Source organism: Oncorhynchus kisutch, linkage group LG28 (assembly GCF_002021735.2).
Source record: "Oncorhynchus kisutch isolate 150728-3 linkage group LG28, Okis_V2, whole genome shotgun sequence".
NCBI classification, from domain to species: Eukaryota; Metazoa; Chordata; class Actinopteri; order Salmoniformes; family Salmonidae; genus Oncorhynchus; species Oncorhynchus kisutch.
In genome coordinates this window covers 15102183-15125334 of record NC_034201.2, presented here as the reverse complement: position 1 = coordinate 15125334, position 23152 = coordinate 15102183, and the positions used below count along the sequence as shown (strand labels likewise).

The window sequence follows — 23152 nt, the reverse complement described above, 5'->3', positions numbered from 1 at the left end:
TATATTGTATTCTGCTGCATAAATTATGTAATATGCCAGGGAGATATGTATACATTTGCTAAGAAAGTAATACTAAGTGTATGTTGTGTAGTAAGCTGTTAGTAGCCAATGTGCTAATCATTTGTTCCCTTTCCCCCTCTTACCTTAGCCTACTGTTCTGACTTGGTGGTGCACATGTAGTCTATAGCCTGTTTCAGAGAAATGTAATCATTGAGAGCTTTTATTGTCTGCTTACATGACTCTTTTATTTATCCTACGGTTCTGACTTGGTGTAGCTGGAGAATACTGTAAGAACGGCCCATGTTCTGAATTCTTTCGCTGTACATTTCAAAAGGGCTACACAAATAGTTATATTGCCTACGTCCTTCCTAGCTCGCTGATTAATGTCTTAATTGAAATTACGGATAGCCTCTTATCCGCTCATCATTCCCTTATGCCATGGAAGTACAGTGCATTCAGAAAGTATTCAGACTCCTTGATTTTTCCGCATTTTATTACGTTAGAGTGCATTTGCATTTTGTTAAATGACAGCCTTATTCTAAAATGTATTAAACCGTTTTTTTTCTCTCATCAATCTCCACACAATACTCCATAATGACAAAGCAAAATCAGCTTTTTAGGAATTTTAGCAAATGTATTAAAAATAAAACACTGAAATATGACATTTACATAAGTATCAGACCCCTTTTTCAGTACTTTGTTGAAGCACCTTAAGCAGCAATTACAGCCTCGAGTCTTCTTGGGTATGACGCTACAAGCTTGGCACACCTGTATTTGGGGAGTTTCTCCCATTTTTCTCTGCAGATTCTCTCAAGCTCTGTCAGGTTGGATGGGGAGCGTCACCGCACAGTTATTGTCAGGTCTCTCCAGAGATGTTCGATTGGGTTCAAGTCTGGGCTCTGGCTGCCACTCAAGTACATTTAGAGACTTGTCCCAAAGCCTCTCCTGTGTTGTCTTGGCTATTATGTGCTTTGGGTCGGTGTTCTGTTGAAAGGTGAACCCTCGCCCCAGTCTGAGGTCCTGAGCGCTCTGGTTCAGGTTTTCATCAAAGATCTCTCTGTACTTTGCTTCATTCATCTTTCCCTCGATCCTGTCTAGTCTCCCAGTCCCTGCCACTGAAAAACATTCTCACAGCATGATGCTGCCTCCATCATGCTTCACCGTAGGGATGGTGTCTGGTTTCCTCCAGACTTGGCATTCAGGTCAAATAGTTCATTCTTGGTTTCATCAGACCAGAGAATGTTGTTTCTCATGGTCTGAGAGTCCTTTAGGTGCCTTTTGGCAAACTCCAAGTAGGCTGTCATGTGCCTTTTACTGAGGAGTGGCTTCTGTTTGGCCACTCTAGCATAAGGCCTGATAGGTGGAGTGCTGCAGAAATGGGTGTCCTTCTGGAAGGCTCTCCCATCTCCTCAGAAGAACTCCGGAGCTCTGTCAGAGTGACCATTGGGTTACTGGTCACCTCCCTGACTAAGGCCCTTGTCCTCCGATTCCTCAGTTTGGCCAGCGGCCAGCTCTAGGAAGAGTCTTGGTGGTTCAAAACTTCTTCCATTTAAGAATGATGGAGGCCACTGTGTTCTTGCGGACCTTCAATGTTGCAAATATTTTTTTAGGTACTCTTCCCAATCACAATCCTGTCTCGGAGCTCTACAAACAATTCCTTTGACCTCATGACTTGGTTTTTGCTCTGACATGCAGTGTCAACTGTGGGGCCTTATATAGACAGGTGTGTGCCTTTCCAAATCATGTACAATCAATTGAACTTACCACAGGTGAACTGCAATTAAGTTGTAGAAACATCTCAAGGATGATCAATGGAAACAGGAGGCACCTGATCTTTATTTCGAGTCTCATAGCAAAGGGTCTGAATACTTACGTAAATAAGGTATTTCTGTTTTGTATTTTGAATAAATGTGTCAACATTTCTAAAAACCTGTTTTCGCTTTGTCATTATGTTTTACTGTGTGGAGATTCATGATGGAAAACAATTATTTGATCAATTTTAGAATAAGACTGTAACGTAACAAATGTGGAAAAAGTCAAGGGGTCTGAATAATTTCCAAATGCACTGTAAGTGGCCGGTGATTTTAATATTTTTATTTATTTATTAGGACCCAGATTAGCCGACGCCAATGGTGACAGCTAGTCTTACTGGGGTCCGACATAACAAAAAATACAATACAGACCAAATACTTTACAATTTACATACATTTAAAAACATCAACATGTAGTGTGTGTGTGTGCATCTATCAGTTACACATTCAGTACATACACACGACAAGTAATCATCTATTAGTCATTTATTCAGTGATGTTCTGCTTTCTTCTATGTGTTTATTCATTCACAACTAGGATGGGTAATACTTTATATTAGGATTGGTAATATTTTATACTAGGATGGGTAATACTTTATTTTAAGGCTACGTTATAAACCATTCATAAGGCATTTATAAATTGTGTGTTCATCATTTATTAATGATTACTCCCACATTAATAAACTATTTACTAATGATTAGTAAAGTATTTTTGCAGTCCCTAATCTAAAGTGAGTGCTTTTTATATTTTATAAATGTTTTGATTGACCAGTGTAATTTCTCTCAAAAAGATGGGCATGCCATTGGTAGCCATTCCTGCAGTACCTCGTAAAAGAATAACACATGCTGTTTAAGAAAAATACACACTGAGTATACAAAACATTAAGGACACCTGCTCATTCCATGACAGACTGACCAGGTGAGTCCAGGTGAACGCTATGATCCCTTATTGATGAGACAACTGAGACATGGATTGTGCATGTGCACCATTCAGAGGGTGAATGGACAAGGCAAAAGATTTGAGTGCCTTTCAACTGGGTATGGTAGTAGGTGCCACCGGTTTGTGTCAAGAACTGCAACGTTGCTGGGTTTTTCACGATCAACAGTTTCCCGTGTGTATCAAGAACGGTCCACCACCAAATGGACATCTGGCCAACTTGACACAACTGGAGACATGGAATGAAAACGGACCAGCATCCCTGTGGAACGCTTTCGACACCTTGTGGCCCCTGGTCTTCTGGCACCAGTTCTGTGGGAAAAGATGTTAGTCTTAGCTCAGAGATGAGTGCAGTGTGGCCACACTCTTAGAAAGCAAGGTGCTATCTAGAACCTATGTGGCTGTTCCCATAGGATAACCCTTTGAAGAACCATTTTTGGTTCCAGGTAGAACCCTTTTGGGTTCCATGTAGAACCTTTCCATGGAGGGTTCTATCTGGAACCAAAAAACGAGTTCTCCTATGGGGACAGCTGAATAACCTTTTTTAAACCCTTTTTTCTAAGAGTGTAGGAAAAAACATAGACACAGATGTACTGCTAGTTCCTTAAAATGTTGGCTCTATATGTAATAGCAATGAACACTTAGGAGTGACAGACAGAGTGAGACAGACAGTATGACACAGTGTCAAAGAGTGACAACAGAAGAGCACAAGGAGAAACACAGACAGATAGAGACAGAGTGACTGTAGAGAAGATGCAGAGACAGACTACACTACAGGGAGGCAACAGAGACACAGTTATACTTGTGAGTTGTATCTCCAGCTGTGTTTTTACCTGTTGTATTTGTCTTAAAACAGGTGCTGGTCAAAAATAAGTGGAGGAAAAAGGAGGAGGACTATGTTTCACCGGCCCCTGGTACAGTAAAAGTTGATAAACGCTGATGTACTGCCTATGTTATGTGTCAGTAGCATTACTACCTGTGTGTTTAAGTAGCGTGGAGTTGGGGTTTTGGTTGAATCAATGGCAATGTGAAACCAATACAATGTAACATATTATCAAACTCTGATTTGAATTATAGCTCCGAACTATGTGTGAAAATGCCCTTAGAAGTGTCTGGACCGATTTCTGGTCCCAGTCCGTGCCTGTCTGCTTTCATTTTGGCCTGCATGTAAGTATGCCCTTGGAATAAACTGAACAAAAATATAAACGCAATGCAACAATTTCAAAGATTTTACTGAGTTACAGTTGATATGAGGAAATCTGTCAATTTAAGTAAATTAATTAGGCCTTAATCTATGGATTTCACATGACTGGGAATACAGATGTGTATCTGATGGTCACAGATACCTTAAAAAAATGACCTCACAATGGGCCTCAGGATCTCATTGCGGTATTTTTGTGCATTCAAATTGCCATCGATAAAATGCAATTGTGTTCGTTGTCCGTAGTTTATGGGATAACATAATCCCACTGTCACCATGGGGCTCTCTGTTCACAACTTTGACATCAGCAAACCGCTCGTCTACACAACACCATACACGTGGTCTGCAGTTGTGAGGCTGGTTGGATGTACTGTCAAATTCTCGAAAACGAAATTGGAGACAGTTTATGGTAGAGAAATTAAATAATCTGGCAACAGCTCTGGTGGACATTGCTGCAGTCAGCATAACAATTTGCACGCTCCCTCAAAATTTGAGACATCTGTGGCATTGTTTTGTGTGACAAAACTGCACATTTAAGCGTGGCCTTTTATTCCCCCCAGCACAAGGTGCACCTGTGTAATGATCATACGGTTTAATCAGCTTCTTGATATGCCACACCTGTCAGGTGGATGGATTATCTTGGCAAAGGAGAAATGTTCACTAACAAGGAGGAAAACAAATTTGTACTCAACATTTGAGAGAAATAAGCTTTTTGTGCTTATGGAACATTTATGACATCTTTTATTTCATTCATTTCATTTTATTTATGAAACATGGGACCAACACTTTACATGTTCAATTTATATTTTTGTTCAGTGTAGATGCAATATACTTCAAGGATTGCAACATCCTGCAGGGACACTAGAGGTCCTTGGTTGACCAAGAATTGTATTCAAAACTTCAGAAAGTGTTTAATTCTCAGTACGCTGTGGAATCTCAGAAAAGTCTTCTCTTGTTTGCATGTAGGCTACCAGAATATGTTAAACCCCTAAATCAAATCCTGTTTTAACGCTTGGACAGATGACTTGTTGACTTATGGTTCAGCTCAATATAATGATTTGTATTAATTAAGTGCGACCTCCTTTTCTTCCAGGAGTGGCCATATACATCATGCATCTAAAGTATTCTCACATCAAACCAAATAGGGGAACATATATTTAGGACACTATTTTCTGCAGCATAAAGAGATCTCTCCAGGCAAAATCTTTACGAAATATAAAATCGGTAACACTTTATATGAAGGGGGAATATAGTACATAACACCTTTATGATACCAGTCATACCACTTTTATGAATGTTGCAGTATCAATCGTAACAACCATCACAACTCATTTATTCAACATCATTCATATTTTTTTATGTTTAAGTTCCATTGAATTAAATTGTATTAATCCTTTGTACAACAAAAATGTGTATGTTTACTGTCACAGTACCCAACCTCCTAACACACTATTAACTCAACAGGCTGGGAGAAGCACAGGGTAGGCCTTATAGCATAACCTTGTAGGTGTGAAATGCCTTATCAAGGCCACAAGGGTGGTATGGAATGGCACCAGCCCTGGGTGTAGATCTTTTACATACATTAGCTAGCTGGGCTTGATTGAGCTTGCTTGGCACAATGGATCAATTGATAAGTCCCGAAAGTGCAAACCCCACCCGCCCATCTGGCAATCCAGGCAAGCTCAAGCAAACGCTAAAAGTATTTGAAAGATTTCAAGTACTATTTGAACCAAGGTCTGGGTGGCAACAGAGCAATTATTTGCCATTGTATTGTGGTAGCATACAACCTTAGCTGAGACCTGAAGACATACACTAGCTCCACAAACGAATGCCTAGCCCCTAGCTCAGCCGGCTAACACAGTCTTGTGGTACGCAGAAGACCTGAGCTTGAACCCACCTAGTCAGTAACCTAGCAACCATCTCATGTACCACCATCAACCAGGTTTTTTGTTGTTGTACTATAATAAAAAGGGACTTTTATTTTAAAGACCACTTGTGAATTATGTTGAAAATATGTGTTATGAATGTTACATGAATGATACTGCAACATTCATAAAGGTATCATGACTGGTTTTATAAAAATGTTGTGAATAACTTATGGATACCCTTCATATAAAGTGTTATCATCAAAGCAACATAACAACACAAACTATGTACATTTACTACTTCTTCAATGGATGGTAAACATCAGTAAAACCTGCTGTAATGAGTCTCCTATTTATGAGAGGGGAGAGGTGAAAAACATAAACATACTTCTAAGTCCATGCTATGCCAATTTATTAAAATCACCGCCTACAGTCCCGCAAAGTCAAAATATAAAGACTGTACTCAACTATAATTACCTAATGAAGTGTAAAATCAATGTTTTGTTAGGATGTTGTTATCATTGAGCAAGTTTGTCAGGGATACTGAGAACTCCAGAGACCTTGGTCATGAAGGACAGGGTTGCATGGTAACAAGGACACCAGTTGCCATCAATGATTTATATACAGTACCAGTCAAAAGTTAGGACACACCTACTCATTCAAGGGTTTTTCCTTATTTTGACTATTTTCTACATTGTAGAATAATAGTGAAGACGTCACAACTATGAAATAACACATATGGAATCATGTAGCAACCAAAAAAGTGTTAAACAAATCTAAATATATTACTTTAAGTAGCCACCCTTTGCCTTGATGACAGCTTTGCACACTCTTGACATTCTCTCAACCAGCTTCACGAGGTAATTACCTGGAAGGCATTTCAATTAACAGCTGTGCCTTGTTCAAAGTTAATTTGTGGAATTCTTTCCTTTTTAATGCATTTGAGCCAATCAGTTGTGTTGTGACAAGGTAGGGGTGATATACAGAAGATAACCCTATTTGGTAAAAGACCAAGTCCATATCATGGCAAGAACAGCTCAAATAAGCAAAGAGAAATGACAGTCCATCATTACTTTAAGATATGAAGTTCAGTCAATCTGGAACATTTCAAGAACTTTGAAAGTTTCTTCAAGTGCAGTCACAAAAACAAGCGCTATGATGAAACTGGCTCTCATGTGGACCGCCACAGGAAAGGAAGACCCAGAGTTACCTCTGCAGCAGAGGATAAGTTCATTAGAGTTACCAGCCTCAGAAATTGCAGCCCAATTAAATGCTTTGAGTTCAAGTAACAGACACATCTCAACATCACCTGCTCAGAGGAGACTGCATGAATCAGGCCTTCAAGGTCGAATTGCTGCAAAGAAACCACGACTAAAGGACACCAATAATAAAAAAAACTTGCTTGGGCCAAGAAATATAAGCAATGGACATTAGACCAGTGGGGATCTGTTGTTTGGTCTGATGAGTCCAAATTTGAGATTTTTGGTTCCACTGCAGTGTCTTTGTAGGTGAACAGAGGATCTCTACATGTGTGGTTCCCACCGTGAAGCATGGAGGAGGAGGTGTGATGGTGTGGGGGTGCTTTGCTGGTGACACTGTCTGTGATTTATTTTGAATTCAAGGCCCACTTAACCAGCATGACTACCTCAGCATTCTGCAGTGATACATCATCCCATCTGGTTTGCGCTTAGTGGGAGTATCATTTGTTTTTCAACAGGACAATGACCCAAAACAGGGCTATTTGACCAAGAAGGAGACCAAGAAGGAGAGTGATGGAGTGCTGAAACAGATGACCTGGCCTCCACAATCATCTGACCTCAACCCAATTGAGATGGTTTGGGATGAGTTGGACCGTAGAGGGAAGGAAAAGCAGCCAAGAAGTGCTCAACATATGTGGGAACTCCTTCAAGACTGTTGGAAAATTATTCCAGGTGAAGCTAGTTGAGAGAATGCCAAGAGTGTGCAAAGCTGTCATCAAGGCAAAGAGTGGCTACTTTGAAGAATCTCAAATCTCAAATATATTTTTATTTGTTTAACACATTTTTGGTTACTACATGAATCTATGTGTTATTTCATAGTTTTAATGTCATAACTATTATTCTACAATGTAGAAAATAGTAAAAATAAAGAAAAACCCTTGAATGAATAAATGTGTCCAAACTTTTGACTGGTACTGTATATACTAGATGACTGTTAGGGTTTGAGGGTTTGAAGCCACTGCACCTCCATCTTGGCACTCCCCCCTATTGTAAATAATATTATAGAAATAAATGTATTAATGGCTACATTTGTTTTTGCCACGTTTATTCTATTACAGGCACCTTAATGCATACTTTAAAATGATATGCTAAACATACAAATAAAAAATGTAATATATTTAAAAATATTTTCCTTAAAGTATGTTTTGAAAGTACTAATGTTACTGTCCCCGTGACAACAAAAATACTTAAATATATGAATTTTTGACCTTGAAAAATTTAATTGAAAAACTGTAGAATTCCATTCATTCCTATGGAGGACCGCTCCGTGGAGTACCAATATGGCCAACCGGTGGTTTCAAAGCCTCTCCATGGCCAAAACATAACATCAGCAATTCAGGGTTTGTATACATCATTGGTTGCCATGCAAACCTGTCCTTAGACAAAATGTATTGACACGATACTGCTCTCACATTGAGCATGACATGTTCATCCATTCACAAAGCAGTAGGCTTAGTGGAATAACTTTGTTGTTAGATATGCATTTTCTAAAATTATGTTTTTTGCTGTGAGCTCGTAAAGGTCAGAGACACCCTCAGTGTGAGGACCATAATTACATTTTTTTTGACCTACTAAGTTAAAGAACAATAAGGTAATTTGTTGAGTTGTTTGAGATTCTAGTTGCCTGTCCTGCCACTGTGTCCTTGCTCAAGGCACTTAACCCCTAAACTCCTCCAGGGGTGCTGCACTGTGGTTGACCCTATGGCTGACCCTGCTCCAACCTTTGTGTGGATGTGTGTATATTGTCTAGCCTTAACAAACATTAAGAGCTAAACCTGACCATTGTACAACCTAATGTGCACATAATGTACTTTTATATACATACCTAGAGGATGATATGTGGGCCAGTTTTCTGTGAGCTAAAAATGTAAAAATGTGTTCCCTCCAGCAACAGGAGTAGACATTACATTTTTGTAAGACATTCTAAAACTTAAAGCAGGTTTACAATGGCCACACATCATCATACAGCCAGTAGTTGAGACATATGTTCAACATCTTGTAGGTAATAAAGTCTTATAGGTTATCCATAAAGTCACATAACAGGTGGCTGCTCCAAATGCAATTAAATGAGTTTTATATCTAGGTTTTCTGGACAGAGATTGCATTATTTTTTCAAAGAAAAACAACAGCATATTCTTATGAGGAACAAATAGCTCTCATCAGAGGTCAAAATGGGCTAATTGTGTTTAAACAGTGTAGGAAGCCATTGAGGATGCATACTTGAAGATCTACGATGACCTTAGGGTTGATGAGATGTGTTATTCTTATAGATGTTAGCTAAACCATTCTCTGCCATCTGCAGAGCTGAGGTTAGGTTATCTATGCTAGGCCTTGGCCCTTCTTGTGGGCTGAGTTCTACTCAAGGCTGATGGTATTCACCAGAGGCCCCCTTTATCACTCAGTCCACAATCGACACGCCACAGGCCAACATGGCAAGGTGTTTGTATCTCGGCTCCTTCCTTTTCACTAAGATGGTCAATACACCCCGTATCTCAATGGGAGTCAAAACCTGCCTCATTAAAACCTGGACCCCACACAGCCAAGGCAAAGCCATCACCATCCACTCGGCCATACACTCCGACTCTGAAAAGAACAGGTAGGTGATTTGAAATTGCTTGTAGGACCATAACATTATCTGCTAAGGTTAGTTTATAGGTCTCTTGAAACCATATATTTTATAATCTGCTGTACACTTTAATTATGTATTCATACTGTTCTTTCTCTGTTCTTACCCAGAGCCATATTATAGTGAGTACCTCTACAATGGGTGATAATATAATAACTGCTGATAAATGTTAATTCAGTTGGCTGAAGATTAAAATCTTTTAATAGGCTTTGATACAATACATCCAGAAAGACCGCTAAATGTTCGACCTTTTCAAACATATTGCTTAAGATAAATGATATGTACTCTTTATCTGGAAAGTCATGGCTTATAACAAGCTCTGATTTTTACAGCTTGTCGGAGGAAAAAGTCATAATACACTTTATTAACCAAGATGGCATCAGAACCACCACTGCTGTTACTGAAGGACAGACCCTGTTGGATGTTGTTGTAAACAAAAACTTGGACATAAGTGGTTTTGGTATGTAAACAGGAAAAATAGACAAGTAAGATATGAATATCTTTAGCAAATATGTATCACTGTATGTTGCATTTACAGTATAAAAGCCATCTACTATCCAGGTGTCTTTAAGGATTTTCACATATGTCCCTTTATTGTCTCCTCTGTTGTTCTTCAGGTGCATGTGAGGGGACATTAGCATGCTCCACCTGTCATCTCATTTTTGACAAGACATTTTATGAGAAGATGGAACCAACGGTGGATGAGGAGATGGATATGCTAGATCTAGCTTACGGGCTTACCAAGACGTGAGTTTAATTTTGAAATGATAAAGTGTCCTTCGCTTGTGGAAATGTTATGATTTACATACGCAATCACAGCTCAATCAAAACAGGCACACACAATAAATGTTGATTTAATCCGGTCAAAACAGAAACAAGTGGTAGGGCCTCACTGCTGAACTGACATAGACACAACAAAGTGCAGGAAATTCGGTAATTCATCATCTGTCTGCCTCTAATCTGCTTCTGATTGACAGGTCCCGTCTTGGTTGCCAGGTGACAGTGCAGAAGTGGATGGATGGTATGACTGTCCAAGTGCCCCAAGAGGTGAGGGATGCTGTGGGATCTAAAGGCAGCCAGTGATCCTTCATGCAACCTGCTACACCTCTCACCTACTGTACCAAGTCTAATCATCATCATAATCAAACATCTCCAGGAACATATCACTCAGGACCACTCTGACATGTATTTACCCATTGCCCTACCAATCAACTAGCTTCTGTTGCAGAATCGGTTGTAGCGATTACATATTACCTGTACTTAGCATACAAAATTACCTAAAGTGGCATGCATTATAAATAGTAAGTTATTAAATGTTACAAACATTGCCTGTAGTTCAATGACATGTCACCTAGCATGCTGGCTTTATAAAGGGAAACCATTGGAAATATGGAAGCACATTAAAGTGGACCATCTTTATTCAGCAGTTCTCTGCAAAGTGCCTTCAGAAAGTATTCACACTCCTTGACTTTTTCCTAAATGTGTTGTGTTACAGCCTGAATTTAAAATGGATTAAATTGAGATGTTATGTCACTGGCCTACACCCAATACCCCAGAATGTCAAAGTGGCATTATGTTTTTTAATATTGAAATTTATACAAATGAATACATTTTTAAAAGTGAAATGAGTCAATAAGTACTTCAAATCCTTTGTTATGGCAAGCCTAAATAAGTTCAGGAGTAAACATTTGCTTACCAAGTCACATAATAAGTAGCATGGACTCACTCTGTGTTCAATAATAGTGTTTAACATGATTTTTGAATCACTACCTCATCTTTGTAACCCACACATACAATTATCTGGAAGGTCCCTCAGTCGAGCAGTGAATTTCAAACACAGATTCAACCAAAACAAACAGGGAGGTTTTCGAATGCTTCGCATTCTATTAGTAGTAGCAGACATTGAATATCCCTTTGAGTATGGTGAAGTTATTAATTACACTGGTGATCAATACACCCGGTTGCTACAAAGAAACACACGTCATTCCTAACTCAATTGCCGGAGAGGAAGGAAACTGCTCAGGGATTTCACCATGGGGTCAATTGTCACTTTAAAACAATTAGAGAGTTTAATGGCTGTGATAGGAGAAAACTGAGGATGGATGAATAACATTCGAGTTACTCAACAAAACTAACCTAATTGACAAAGAGAAAGAAAGTAAGCTTGTACAGAATAAAAAATACCCAAAATATTCATTCTGTTTGCGACAAGTTCTAAAGTAATACTGTAAAACATGTGGCAAAGCAATTAGGTAAATGTGATATTTCTGGATTTCATCTTCAATAAATGTTCAAAAATTTAAAAATGCTTTCACTTTGTTATTATGGTGTATTGTGTGTAGATAGGTGAGAATTATTATTATTTTTAATTCCTTTTTTATTTAGGCTGTAACACAACAAAATGTGGACTAAGTCAAGGGGAATGAATACGTTCTGAAGGCACTTTCTAAACCACATACATTTGCCTTTAATAAGTAATTAAAACAACTGTTTTTTCATTCAACTACATTGTGTGAAATTTGACCCACTAATCTTTGTGCAAAACAATAAGTTGTTGCAATTAATCACCCTGCATATTTTAAATAGGATGTCTAGAAAGTTGGGACTGAGAAGGCATGGAAAAACACATGCAGAGAGTTTTGAGGGCAAACATGATTTATTATAGGTGGTGCAATAAACATAGGCATATACAGGTTTGTAGCAACTGATAATGTAATAACTGCCAGTAATGTAATAGCTGCTAATAATGTAATACATGTTGCATTCATTATGTAATACATTGTCAATAACCTAATAATGTTATATATCTAAAAAGCTTTTATTACATTATGCATTGATGAATACATTATGGAGTGGGTAAAAGCTTTTTCATTAATAGTGTAATAACTTTAACCAATAATGTAATAACAACTTAAAAAAATAAATACTAAATCTATATTCACTCTTTTCCACGCATATAAAGTGTCATGTAATAGCTGAGTACACACCAAACCACATTCCTGAGTCGTTATTTGATATTACTAAGGGAATGTAACCAGTGGGCTAATGTTGGAGAGCTCATATTCATGTTTCTCAACAGACATAAATGGGCAGATCGTGGTATTTAAATCCTGACACACTTAGATATTGCAGATAATACAGTTCCAAAATGTTGTCATATCTACCAGAACATGTAAAATGAAGCTGTGAGAGTAACTTTGTATTAAAACATTTCTTGTACTGGTTGACCTGAAAAAGAAAAATGTGTAACACTTCCATGTGGCTCATAAGGGGACTGTAAAGGTAAATACATTAAAGTAGTGGAAAAAAACACAGATTTCAGCCTTGGTTCAATGGGTTATGTGTGAGTGAGTGAGTGAGTGAGTGAGTGAGTGAGTGAGTGAGTGAGTGAGTGAGTGAGTGAGTGAATCAGTCAGTCAGTCAGTCAGTCAGTCTGTGAGTGAATCAGTGAGTTTGTCTGTCTGTCTGACATGAGTTTGGTTCCATCGCCACTCTGAAAGGCAAAGTAGCCTGGTCAATCCTGGGATAAGGAGGAGTGAATACTTATGTAAATAAGGTGTTTCTGTTTTGATTTTTAATACATTTGCAAAAATGTCAAAAAAACTATTTTTGCTTTGTCATTATGGGGTATTTTGTGTAGATTGATGAGAATAAAATACTAATTTAATCCATTTTAAAATAAGGCTGTAACATAACAATACGTGGAAAAGTCAAGTGTTCTGAATACTTTCAGAAAGCACTGTATCAATGCATCTATCTATCTATATATATGGAACACCTTATGTACACTGTGTGTGTGTATATATATATGTCACGGTCGTCATATGGAGGAGAACAAGGCGCAGCGTGGTAAGCGTACATACTTCTTTAATCAAAGAAAGAATACTGAAAAAACTATACAAAACAACAAAACGAACCGTGAAGCTAATATGGCTAGTGCAGACAGGCAACTAAACATAGAATAAGAACCCACAAAATACCCAAGGAATATGGCTACCTAAATATGGTCCCCAATCAGGGACAACGATAAACAGCTGCCTCTGATTGAGAACCAATCTAGGCAACCATAGACATATAAACACCTAGACTTACAAAAACCACTAAACATACAAAAAACCCTAGACAATACAAAAACTAAACAAGCCACCCTCGTCACACCCTGACCTAACCAAAATAATAAAGAAAACAAAGATAACTAAGGTCAGGGCTTGACAATATACACACACAGTGTACATAAGGTGCTCCATTTTACACATGCAAAATGGCACTGAACTTTTAAAAAACAACAGATTTTTTTTTTTTTTTAACTCAATGTGATTTATGTTGTAATTCTTCTTTAACGATAAAAGTTAGAATCAGGAAAATGTGAACACCATGCAATCGCTTGACAGTATTTGTAACTCAGTTTGGATAATATTCCATCTCATGTATTTACATTTTTTACAGCTATTTTGTGTGTTAGATGAACTATATTTGTATAAGTGTTTGCTCATATACAAATTGTGCATGTTATACCTAATTTGCCTCACATTTTTATTTTTTCCCTGACATATTATCCCTATCATCTTCTTGAACATGTCACAGTCCCTCCAGTAAACACACACATGACGTTGAAGGCAAGATGTCTGGTCCTTATTCATAGCTTCAGCCATTTGCTATACAAAAGCATTAAGCATCCCCATTCAGTTGGAGGAGGTGCTCTGTCTGAGTGGTTTGCATAAATACCATTCATTTCCTCTAAGCAACAACCCACAGGACATTGCACAGACTGTTGAAATTGCTTATCAAGCTGACTAGTTTGACAAAATGAACTGCAAGTACTAACCCATTGAGTCTTTACCATCTGACACGGTCTTACTTCCTTGCTTAACTTTCATTACACATTCATCATACATTTATCTGCATTCATCACTAATCCTAATTCCTGCATTTAATCTGCACCATTCTTAATTTAGAATTTAGCAAGAAATACGTAGATATTTACACACAGAGGGAGGTAAAGTAATCCTTGATTATCTACATTCTGATAACCCACTATAAAACACCAAGTGATGAGCATTTGTACAATCAGACAACTGATTCCTCACCGTGTGATAGCTTTGTGGCATTTTCTGTTGGTTCAGCCACTTTACTTTGCTACTGGAGTTTACTTACAAGTTTTTTTTCAATTGCTTTTGCATCCGAGTTGCCATTCTTGTTGTCACCTGAGCTGAAGTATTCTCTCACAGTGTTTCTGACAGTTGCTGGCAGTTTTATTCTTACAGTGTGGCTGATTGTGCTTGCAGTTTTGGCATTGGTTTTAGATGATGTCTGGGAGAGAGGGGTGCATCCACCACCCAACTGTTCAGGGACCACCTCACCACAGTCAATCTCTGTTTTAGTCTTTGCTCCTTTCTCCTTGTTGTTGACAGATTGTCTGATTGACACAGACTGAAGGACCAGTGGAGTGTTTTGACCATAGAACACTGTCTGGGGTATGTGGACCTGCACACTCTGACCGAGAAGTTCCCCGTTTTCCTTATGTTCTCTCCCTGTGTCAGACACCAGAGAGACGCCGCACTCTTCCACAGATTGATCAGACTGTTTCTTCACCAGCATTCTGTTAGAGGAGGTGTAAAATGTAATTTTTGTCCTCTTCACCTCTTCTTTGTTGACAGCCTGGTTGTTTGTTTTTCTCAGCTGTATGTGTGTAATGGATATTTCTTTGGTCTGGCCTTTTGACTCTGATGTCTCAAACACTTTATCCTTCTGGCTCTGGTGCACCTGCTCCCCACTCCAATCAGAGATACAATTCTCACTGTCATCTGGTTGAGAGACAGGGCTTTGACTATTCTCACCTTTTAAACTATAGAGGCTTTGCGTATGCAACTGGTAGTCTTCTCTATTCTGAATGCTATTAGAACGGTAATGCTCCTTGTCTTCTTCTCTCTCATCATACTTATTATACAAGTCCAAAACCTCGGGTGCCTGAGCCACTGCCACTGGGAATGTCATGCTCCAGTCTTTTGGGAATTTCTTCGGGGTGTCTGGGGTGAGAGGGCGTAACCGTGCCGACGTGCCGAACAGGAAGGGTAGGGAGCTGGGCTCGTTGGGAGAGGACACAGAGTCAGAGCAGAAGGAAAAGGCACTGTCTATGGAGCTCAGAGAGGAGGCAGACGGTGAGGTGGCTGCGGAGGACAGGCTGGAGAAACTGGACCTGTTGGACATGGCCAGCCTCTGGGCAGGGTGCCAGAACCTAGAAGCTACCTGAGGGGACCTCCAGAAGGCATACCTAGATCTGCTGCCACCTACCCTGGGGCTGCTGTCCCCCTTTAGTAGCCCCTTAGCGTGGGGTTTGTGTGTGTGTTGGGAGTGGTCTGCACAGCCACACATCACTGCCGCATCGCAGCTGGACTGACGGGCAACAGGAGTGTGGATCTGGCTTTGGGACCCTGACTGGGGAGAAGCCAGAGACACACTGGGTTCTGAGGAGCAGCGGGCTGAGCGAAGACTCTGGGTCCCCATCAGGGAGCATATAGACCCACTGGACAGTGAAGACATAAAGTCTAGATTTCCACAGCTATAAGCACTTTCCTCACTCACATATTGCTTTTTCAAGGAGTCAACCTCATTCAGAAGGCCCAAAATCTCTTTCTCCTCTTTCAAGACCAGTTTCCCTGGAGACAGGAATAAAGGTTCCCTGTTAGGAGAGTGAAGTCCTCCTTGCTTCTCCCAGTCCCAATCATCAGACAAGTAGAGCTGCTGGTAAGACTCCACTGAAAGAAAAAACACGAGAGGATCAAAGATCAAAGCGAGACCACATGGTTACTGTGAAAATGCAAAAAAAAAAGAAAAGAAAATCAACCATATGTTATCTAACAAAGATCTCACCCATGACATCGTCTACAGTTCCTTGTTCACAATTTGTCTCAGTAAAAATGCACTCAACATCTTTACCAAAAATGGCCGGGGTGTTTTCAATGAGTAGTTGGATGAGAGCTGCAACCTGCAATGGAGACATGAAAACACATTGAGTCAGAAAGCGTTAACAAAAAAGGGGATACAGGAGATGAACATACACTATCTGCTCATGCTAACTACAAAACCAGAGTCATTAATGGGGTCCAATGAAAATGGCTTTCAATTCAGTGTATTATTCCAATTTACACAGAAAATAAACAACTTATACAGTGAGCTCCAAAAGTATTGGACAACAAATATTTGTTGTTGTTTTGGCTTCAGATTTGAAATGATTCAATGATTATGAGGTTAAAGTGCAGACTGTCAGCTTTCATTTGAGTGTATTTTAATCCATATCGGGTGAACCGTTTAGAAATTAGAGCACTTTTTGTAGATAGTCCCCCCATTTTAGAGGACCAAAAGTATTGGTGCATATCTACATTATGTGCATTATTAAAGTAGTAAAATGTTACGTATTTGGTCCCATATTCATAGCACGCAATGACTACATCAACTTATGACTGTACAAACATGTTGGATGCATTTGCTGTTTGTTTTGGTTGTGTTTCATATTATTTTGTGCCCAATAGAAATGAATGGTAAATAATGTATTTTGTCATTTTGGATTTTCACTCTCATATTATTTTTCAGAAGTTGTCGGGTGCTAGATTCTCATAGTCCATAGCAATAGAGATGGTCTGCACACAATAAATAATCTTCAATAATTCATTTATTTATCTGTGTAAGAAATACAGAGAAATAATAGAATACATGAATTATTGAAGATTATTTATGGTGCTTATAAAATGTCAGTAGGGTACTATTGATGTTGGGCAGGGGATCCCTAAGTAGATCTACCTTTTTAGTGGACTGACTCTCCTCCTCTGGCCCTTTAGGCACGGGCAGCCACAGCATGTTGGGAGCGATACAGAGAGCCAGGTTCAAAGCGTTCATCTGGTTCTCCTGCGAGCTCTCCTGGATGTGATAGAGAAGGGCGAACAGGTAGCGGAGCAAGGTAACATTATCCTCTGGAAGCTGGCTCAATAGCCTGAAGGGGACAGACAATGGAGTGCCATTAATACCCTAGCGGCTAATTGAGGCCAGTAATGTAGAGAGGAATGGGTGAGTGGCTGATGCAAACACCCGAGTGAATGTGTTCTGTCCTGTTCATATGCCATTCTTTAGTCTGTCTCTGTCTTTAGTAAATTCCACTTCTGCACATAATACAGTAAATTTACTTGGGGAAGAACACATCAATAAATATATCTCTTCATGTTGTTGAAGTTGCTCTAATGTGCCGAATGTGTGTTTTTCAAAGATATTAAGATAAAAAAACAGATATTGAATGACTTTGAAACAGGACATGAAGTGCTGAGAAGTCTATTGGAATTAAAAAACAAGCAATACAGTTCTGTGTGTTTTTTTAGATGCACGAAACGATTGAATGAATTTAGCTGAATTGCAAACCACTGCTCTTCTATTCTATTGAGGGCATTTAGCCTCTATTAAAGACAATTCTTTGATATGTCCTTTTTTTCACTTTTCTGCCAGTCACAGGTTTCAAGATTTGAATTATTGTGTGCATTCTGTTGTACAATTTTCAATATTGTTCTGTTTCTGCTCACATCTATGGCTCAGCGTTACCCAAATGTTTCCTATCTATTTATTGGCAATTTATTACATTATCAGCATTATAAATGTAACAATTATGAACCGCTATTACATTATTGTCAGTTATTTCATTATCAGTTGCTACATTATTGGCAGTTATTTCATTATCAGTTGCTACAAGATCTGAAAAGAGCAATTATTTCCCCCCCTGATTGTTACACAGTGATATGAAGGTTCACGCCATATTGGATTCTTGTTAACAGTTGCTGTTCTTAGTGTTCTAGGATAAAACATGCATAAAAACAGACAATTATTAAAGTGGTGCAGTATACATGCGTTATAAATAAAGGTTGAAATCCAGGCATGTCACATGATTGCACAAAACACAGGGTCCTAGTTATTACTGTATGTGTTTAAGACTGTTATACAGTGCATTCGGAAAGTACTCAGACCCCTTGACCTTTTCCACATTTTGTGACGTTACAGCTGTATTCTAAAATTTATTAAATCCCCCCCCCCCTCAATCTATACACAATACCCCATAATGACTAAGCAAAAACATATTTTTAGAATTCTTTGCAAATGCATAACAGATAAAAAACTGAAATATCATATTTACATAAGTATTCCGACGCTTTACTCAGTACTTTGTTGAAGCACCTTTGGCAGCGATTACAGCCTTGAGTCTTCAGGGAAATGACGCTACAAACGTGGCACCACTGTGAATGGGGAGTTTCTGCCATTCTTCTCTGCAGATCCTTTCAAGTTCTGTTAGGTTGGATGGGGAGTGTCGCTGTACAGCTCTTTTCAAGTCTCTGCAGAGATGTTAGATCGGGTTCAAGTCCGGGCCCTGGCTGGGCTTGTCAAGGACATTGGCTGGGTGGCCAGCTCTAGGAAGAGTCTTGGTAGTTCCAAACTTATTCCATTTAAGAATGATTCAATGCTGAAGACATTTCTTGGTACTGTTCCCCAGATCTGTGCCTAGACACAATCCTGTTTCTGAGCCCTACGAACAATTCCTTCGACCTCATGTCTTGGTTTGGCTTTGACATGCACGGTCAACTGTTGCAACTTATATAGACAAAGGTCTACCTTTCCAAATCATGTCCAATCAATTGAATTTACCACAACCAAGTTGAGGAAACAGCTCAAAGATAAATAATGGAAACAGGATGCACCTGAGCTCAATTTCGAGTCTCATAGCAAAGGATCTGAATACTTATATAAATAAGGTGTTTCTGTTTTTATTTTTAATACATTTGCAAAAATGTCTAAACTATTTTTGCTTTGTCATTATGGGGTATTTTGTGTAGATTGATGAGAATAAAATACTAATTTAATCCATTTTAAAATAAGGCTGTAACATAACAATACGTGGAAAAGTCAAGTGTTCTGAATACTTTCAGAAAGCACTGTATCAATGCATCTATCTATCTATATATATGGAACACCTTATGTACACTGTGTGTGTGTATATATATATGTCACGGTCGTCATATGGAGGAGAACAAGGCGCAGCGTGGTAAGCGTACATACTTCTTTAATCAAAGAAAGAATACTGAAAAAACTATACAAAACAACAAAATGAACCGTGAAGCTAATATGGCTAGTGCAGACAGGCAACTAAACATAGAATAAGAACCCACAAAATACCCAAAGAATATGGCTACCTAAATATGGTCCCCAATCAGAGACAATGATAAACAGCTACTTCTGATTGAGAACCAATCTAGGCAACCATAGACATATAAACACCTAGACTTACAAAAACCACTAAACATACAAAAAACCCTAGACAATACAAAAACTAAACAAGCCACCCTCGTCACACCTGGACCTAACCAAAATAATAAAGAAAACAAAGATAACTAAGGTCAGGGCGTGACAATATACACACACAGTGTACATAAGGTGCTCCATTTTACACATGCAAAATGGCACTGAACTTTTAAAAAACAACATAATTTATATTTTTTAACTGAATGCGATTTATGTTGTAATTCTTCTTTAACGATAAAAGTTAGAATCAGGAAAATGTGAACACCATGGAATCGCTTGACAGTATTTGGAACTCAGTTTGGATAATATTCCATCTCATGTATTTACATTTTTTACAGCTATTTTGTGTGTTAGATGAACTATATTTGTACAAGTGTTTGCTCGTATACAAATTGTGCATTTAGCCTCTATTAAAGACTATTCTTTGATATGTTATTTTTTCAGTTTTCTGCCAGTCACAGGTTTCAAGATTTGAATTATTGTGTGCATTCTGTTGTACAATTTTCAATATTGTTCTGTTTCTGCTCACATCTATGGCTCAGCGTTACCCAAATGTTTCCTATCTATTTTTAAATTAATTTTTTACCCTGTTTTCTTCCCAATTTCATGGTATCCAATTGGTAGTTACAGTCTTGTCTCATCGCTGCAACTCCCGTACGGACTCGGGAGAGGCGAAGGTTGAGAGCCGTGCATTCTCCGAACCACAACCAAGCCACACTGCTTCTTGATACAGTGCCCACTTAACCCGGAAGCAAGTCGCACCAATGTGTCGGAGGAAACACTGTGCACCTGGCGACCGTGTTAGCATGCACTGCGCCCGGCCCGCCACAGGAGTCTCTAGTGCGCGATGGGACCAGGACAAACCTGCTGGCCAAACCCTCCCCTAACCCGGACGACACTGGGCCAATTGTGCACCACCCCATGGATCTCCCGGTTGCAGCCGGCTGCGACAGAGCCTGGACTCGAACCCAGAATCTCTAGTGGCACAGCTGAATCTCTAGTGGCACTGCGATACAGTCCCTTAGAACATTGCGCCACTCAAGAGGCTCCAAATCCCATAGAATAGGTAGCCACAGGACAATCATTCAAGCAGGAAAATCTCAATAAAACAATTGTAAGCAGATCCATTATATCAGAGGTGGGTGCAGAGGGTGGAGTCTTTTGTTTCATCCCTGCTCTAACACAATTGTCTCAGTTCATTAAGGACCAAATTACTCCTTTATTTTAGCCACTAATCTATTGTTGGTAAACAAATAAACAGATGTATGAATCTCTCACCCTTTTATCAACTCAATCTTGTCTTCAATATCATCAGCCGCCATGACCTCCATCCACTTCTCATACAGACCAGTACTTAGCACACTGCCAGGGATGTTGCGCAGAAAGTCCTGTTCATTCAAATATAAGTCCGAGCAATCAAAATCTATACAGTACAGTATGAAAATAGTTTTTTTTTTAAAATGTTGGTCCTCCATTTTAACATGTTACTGTTACTGCTGGCCATAATATTTCAGTTTAAAATCCAATGCAGTCTAGTAAATAATCTAAAACACAAGTGAGACTTCAGAAAGCAATTACAGTGATGACTGATGCAGCAACAAACACAGACTCCCCCTCCAGCTGAACACTGTTGCCAGAGTTCAGTCTTTCCTTCAGTTCCCGGCATGTCTTAGCATTGGCTGAGCGCCGGAAGATCCCTGTGGTGGTGGGGCCCTCATGATACAACAGATACAGCACGTCCTGTATGGAGAATAGACCAGACATGTAGTAGTTTGCAGGCGCAATTACAAGCTGTGAATAATTTGCCCACCATGACTGATATTATCCTAATTTTCCCATCATGATTGGAATTATCCTCACTGCTTTCCCAGCAGTAGAGATGAATCATTTATAATTTTTCAGAACTCACCATGATGGGTCTGGGTAGATTTCCATGATGACAGATGGAGGACAATGAAAGACCAAAGAGCTTGTGAGGAGTTGTGGGGGATTCAGGATTTCCACCTCCTTGGCTGCCATGTCCTCTTCTCAGAGCCCAGTCTAACAGAGACTTCTTTCTCTTTATGTGTTTCTGAAAGGAATCTGTTGGAAATTATGAACAGCGCATTCTTTAGAAACTCTGAGTGACAGATATGTGGTTGTCATTCAATCAGACCTGCTTTCAGCCAAACAAAAATATTAAAATGTCATTTTGAGTAACAAATCTGTCACGGCTTCAATAAGTAATGAGTGCAGGAGTCAGGCGCAGAGAGCAGGGTAGTTCAAAAGATGTGGATCTTTACTATTCCCAAAAAAAACAGAGAGACGGTCACGCCACACACACAAAGGGCGCGTAAAGTCCCAGTCCAAACAAACAGGACAAAACTGATCGGAAAAAAGAAACCACAAGAATAATCAAACACCATAAACAGAAAAACAACAAAACCACAAAAGCCGGTGGGCCTACTGGGTTTAAATAGCCCACAACCAAACCTAAATATGAAACAGGTGCAACAAATCAGACACAACTAAATGAAACAGAAAAGGGGATCGGTGGCAGCTAGTAGGCCCTCCCAGTCCACGAGGTACTGCAGGCCCCTCACCCGGCGTCTCGAGTCCAGAATAGCTCGTACAGTGTACGCCGGGGACCCCTCGATGTCCAGAGGGGGCGGAGGGACCTCCGGCACCTCACCTTCTTGTAGGGGACCAGCTACCACCGGCCTGAGGAGAGACACATGAAACGAGGGGTTAATGCGATAGTAAGAGGGAAGTTGCAATCTATAACACACCTCGTTTATCCTCCTCAGGACTTTAAATGGCCCCACACACTGCGGCCCCAGCTTCCGGCAGGGCAGGCGGAGGGGCAGGTTTCGGGTCGAGAGCCAGACCCTGTCCCCTGGTGCGAACACAGGGGCCTCACTGCGGTGGCGGTCAGCACTCTTCTTCTACCGTCCACCGGCCTGCTTAAGAGAGTCCTGGACTGCCCGCCAGGTGTCCCTAGAGCGCTGTACCCACTCCTCCACCAGAGGAGCTTCGGTCTGACTTTGATGCCACGGAGCCAGGACCGACTGGTAGCCCAGCACGCATTGGAATGGCGACATGTTCGTGGAGGAGTGACGGAGTGACGGAGTGAGTTCTGGGCCAAC

The 23152-nt window shown here is 39.8% G+C and overlaps 2 protein-coding genes across 4 annotated transcripts in view; one reads left to right on the top strand and one right to left on the bottom strand.

Moving 5' to 3' along the window:
• Window positions 1–9417: 9417 nt before the first annotated feature.
• fdx1b (ferredoxin 1b) lies at window positions 9418–13990 on the top strand. Its single transcript, XM_020465164.2, has 4 exons — window positions 9418–9668; window positions 10031–10158; window positions 10316–10445; window positions 10676–13990. Exons 1-4 carry the CDS (start codon window positions 9502–9504, stop codon window positions 10779–10781), a joined length of 531 nt encoding a protein of 176 aa, XP_020320753.1. The 5' UTR covers window positions 9418–9501; the 3' UTR covers window positions 10782–13990.
• The window catches only part of arhgap20b (Rho GTPase activating protein 20b), a 35460-nt gene continuing 25029 nt past the window's right edge, over window positions 12722–23152 (bottom strand). For all 3 annotated transcript variants that reach the window (XM_020464671.2, XM_020464672.2, XM_020464673.2), the window contains 6 exons: window positions 21937–22109; window positions 21606–21767; window positions 21306–21415; window positions 17496–17685; window positions 16569–16683; window positions 12722–16453 (listed from right to left, as the gene is read on the bottom strand). In XM_020464671.2, the coding sequence (XP_020320260.1) occupies window positions 14835–16453; window positions 16569–16683; window positions 17496–17685; window positions 21306–21415; window positions 21606–21767; window positions 21937–22109 (2369 nt within the window). In that variant the 3' untranslated portion in view covers window positions 12722–14834. The remainder of the gene's footprint in view (window positions 16454–16568; window positions 16684–17495; window positions 17686–21305; window positions 21416–21605; window positions 21768–21936; window positions 22110–23152) is intronic.

Excerpts from the sequence above, each read along its gene's own strand:
- fdx1b (XM_020465164.2), top strand. The coding sequence starts at position 9,502 with ATGGCAAGGTGTTTGTATCTCGGCTCCTTCCTTTTCACTAAGATGGTC. Across the intron at positions 9,669-10,030 it reads TCCGACTCTGAAAAGAACAG|CTTGTCGGAGGAAAAAGTCA; the intron begins GTAGGTGATTTG and ends TGATTTTTACAG. Across the intron at positions 10,446-10,675 it reads GCTTACGGGCTTACCAAGAC|GTCCCGTCTTGGTTGCCAGG; the intron begins GTGAGTTTAATT and ends TCTGATTGACAG.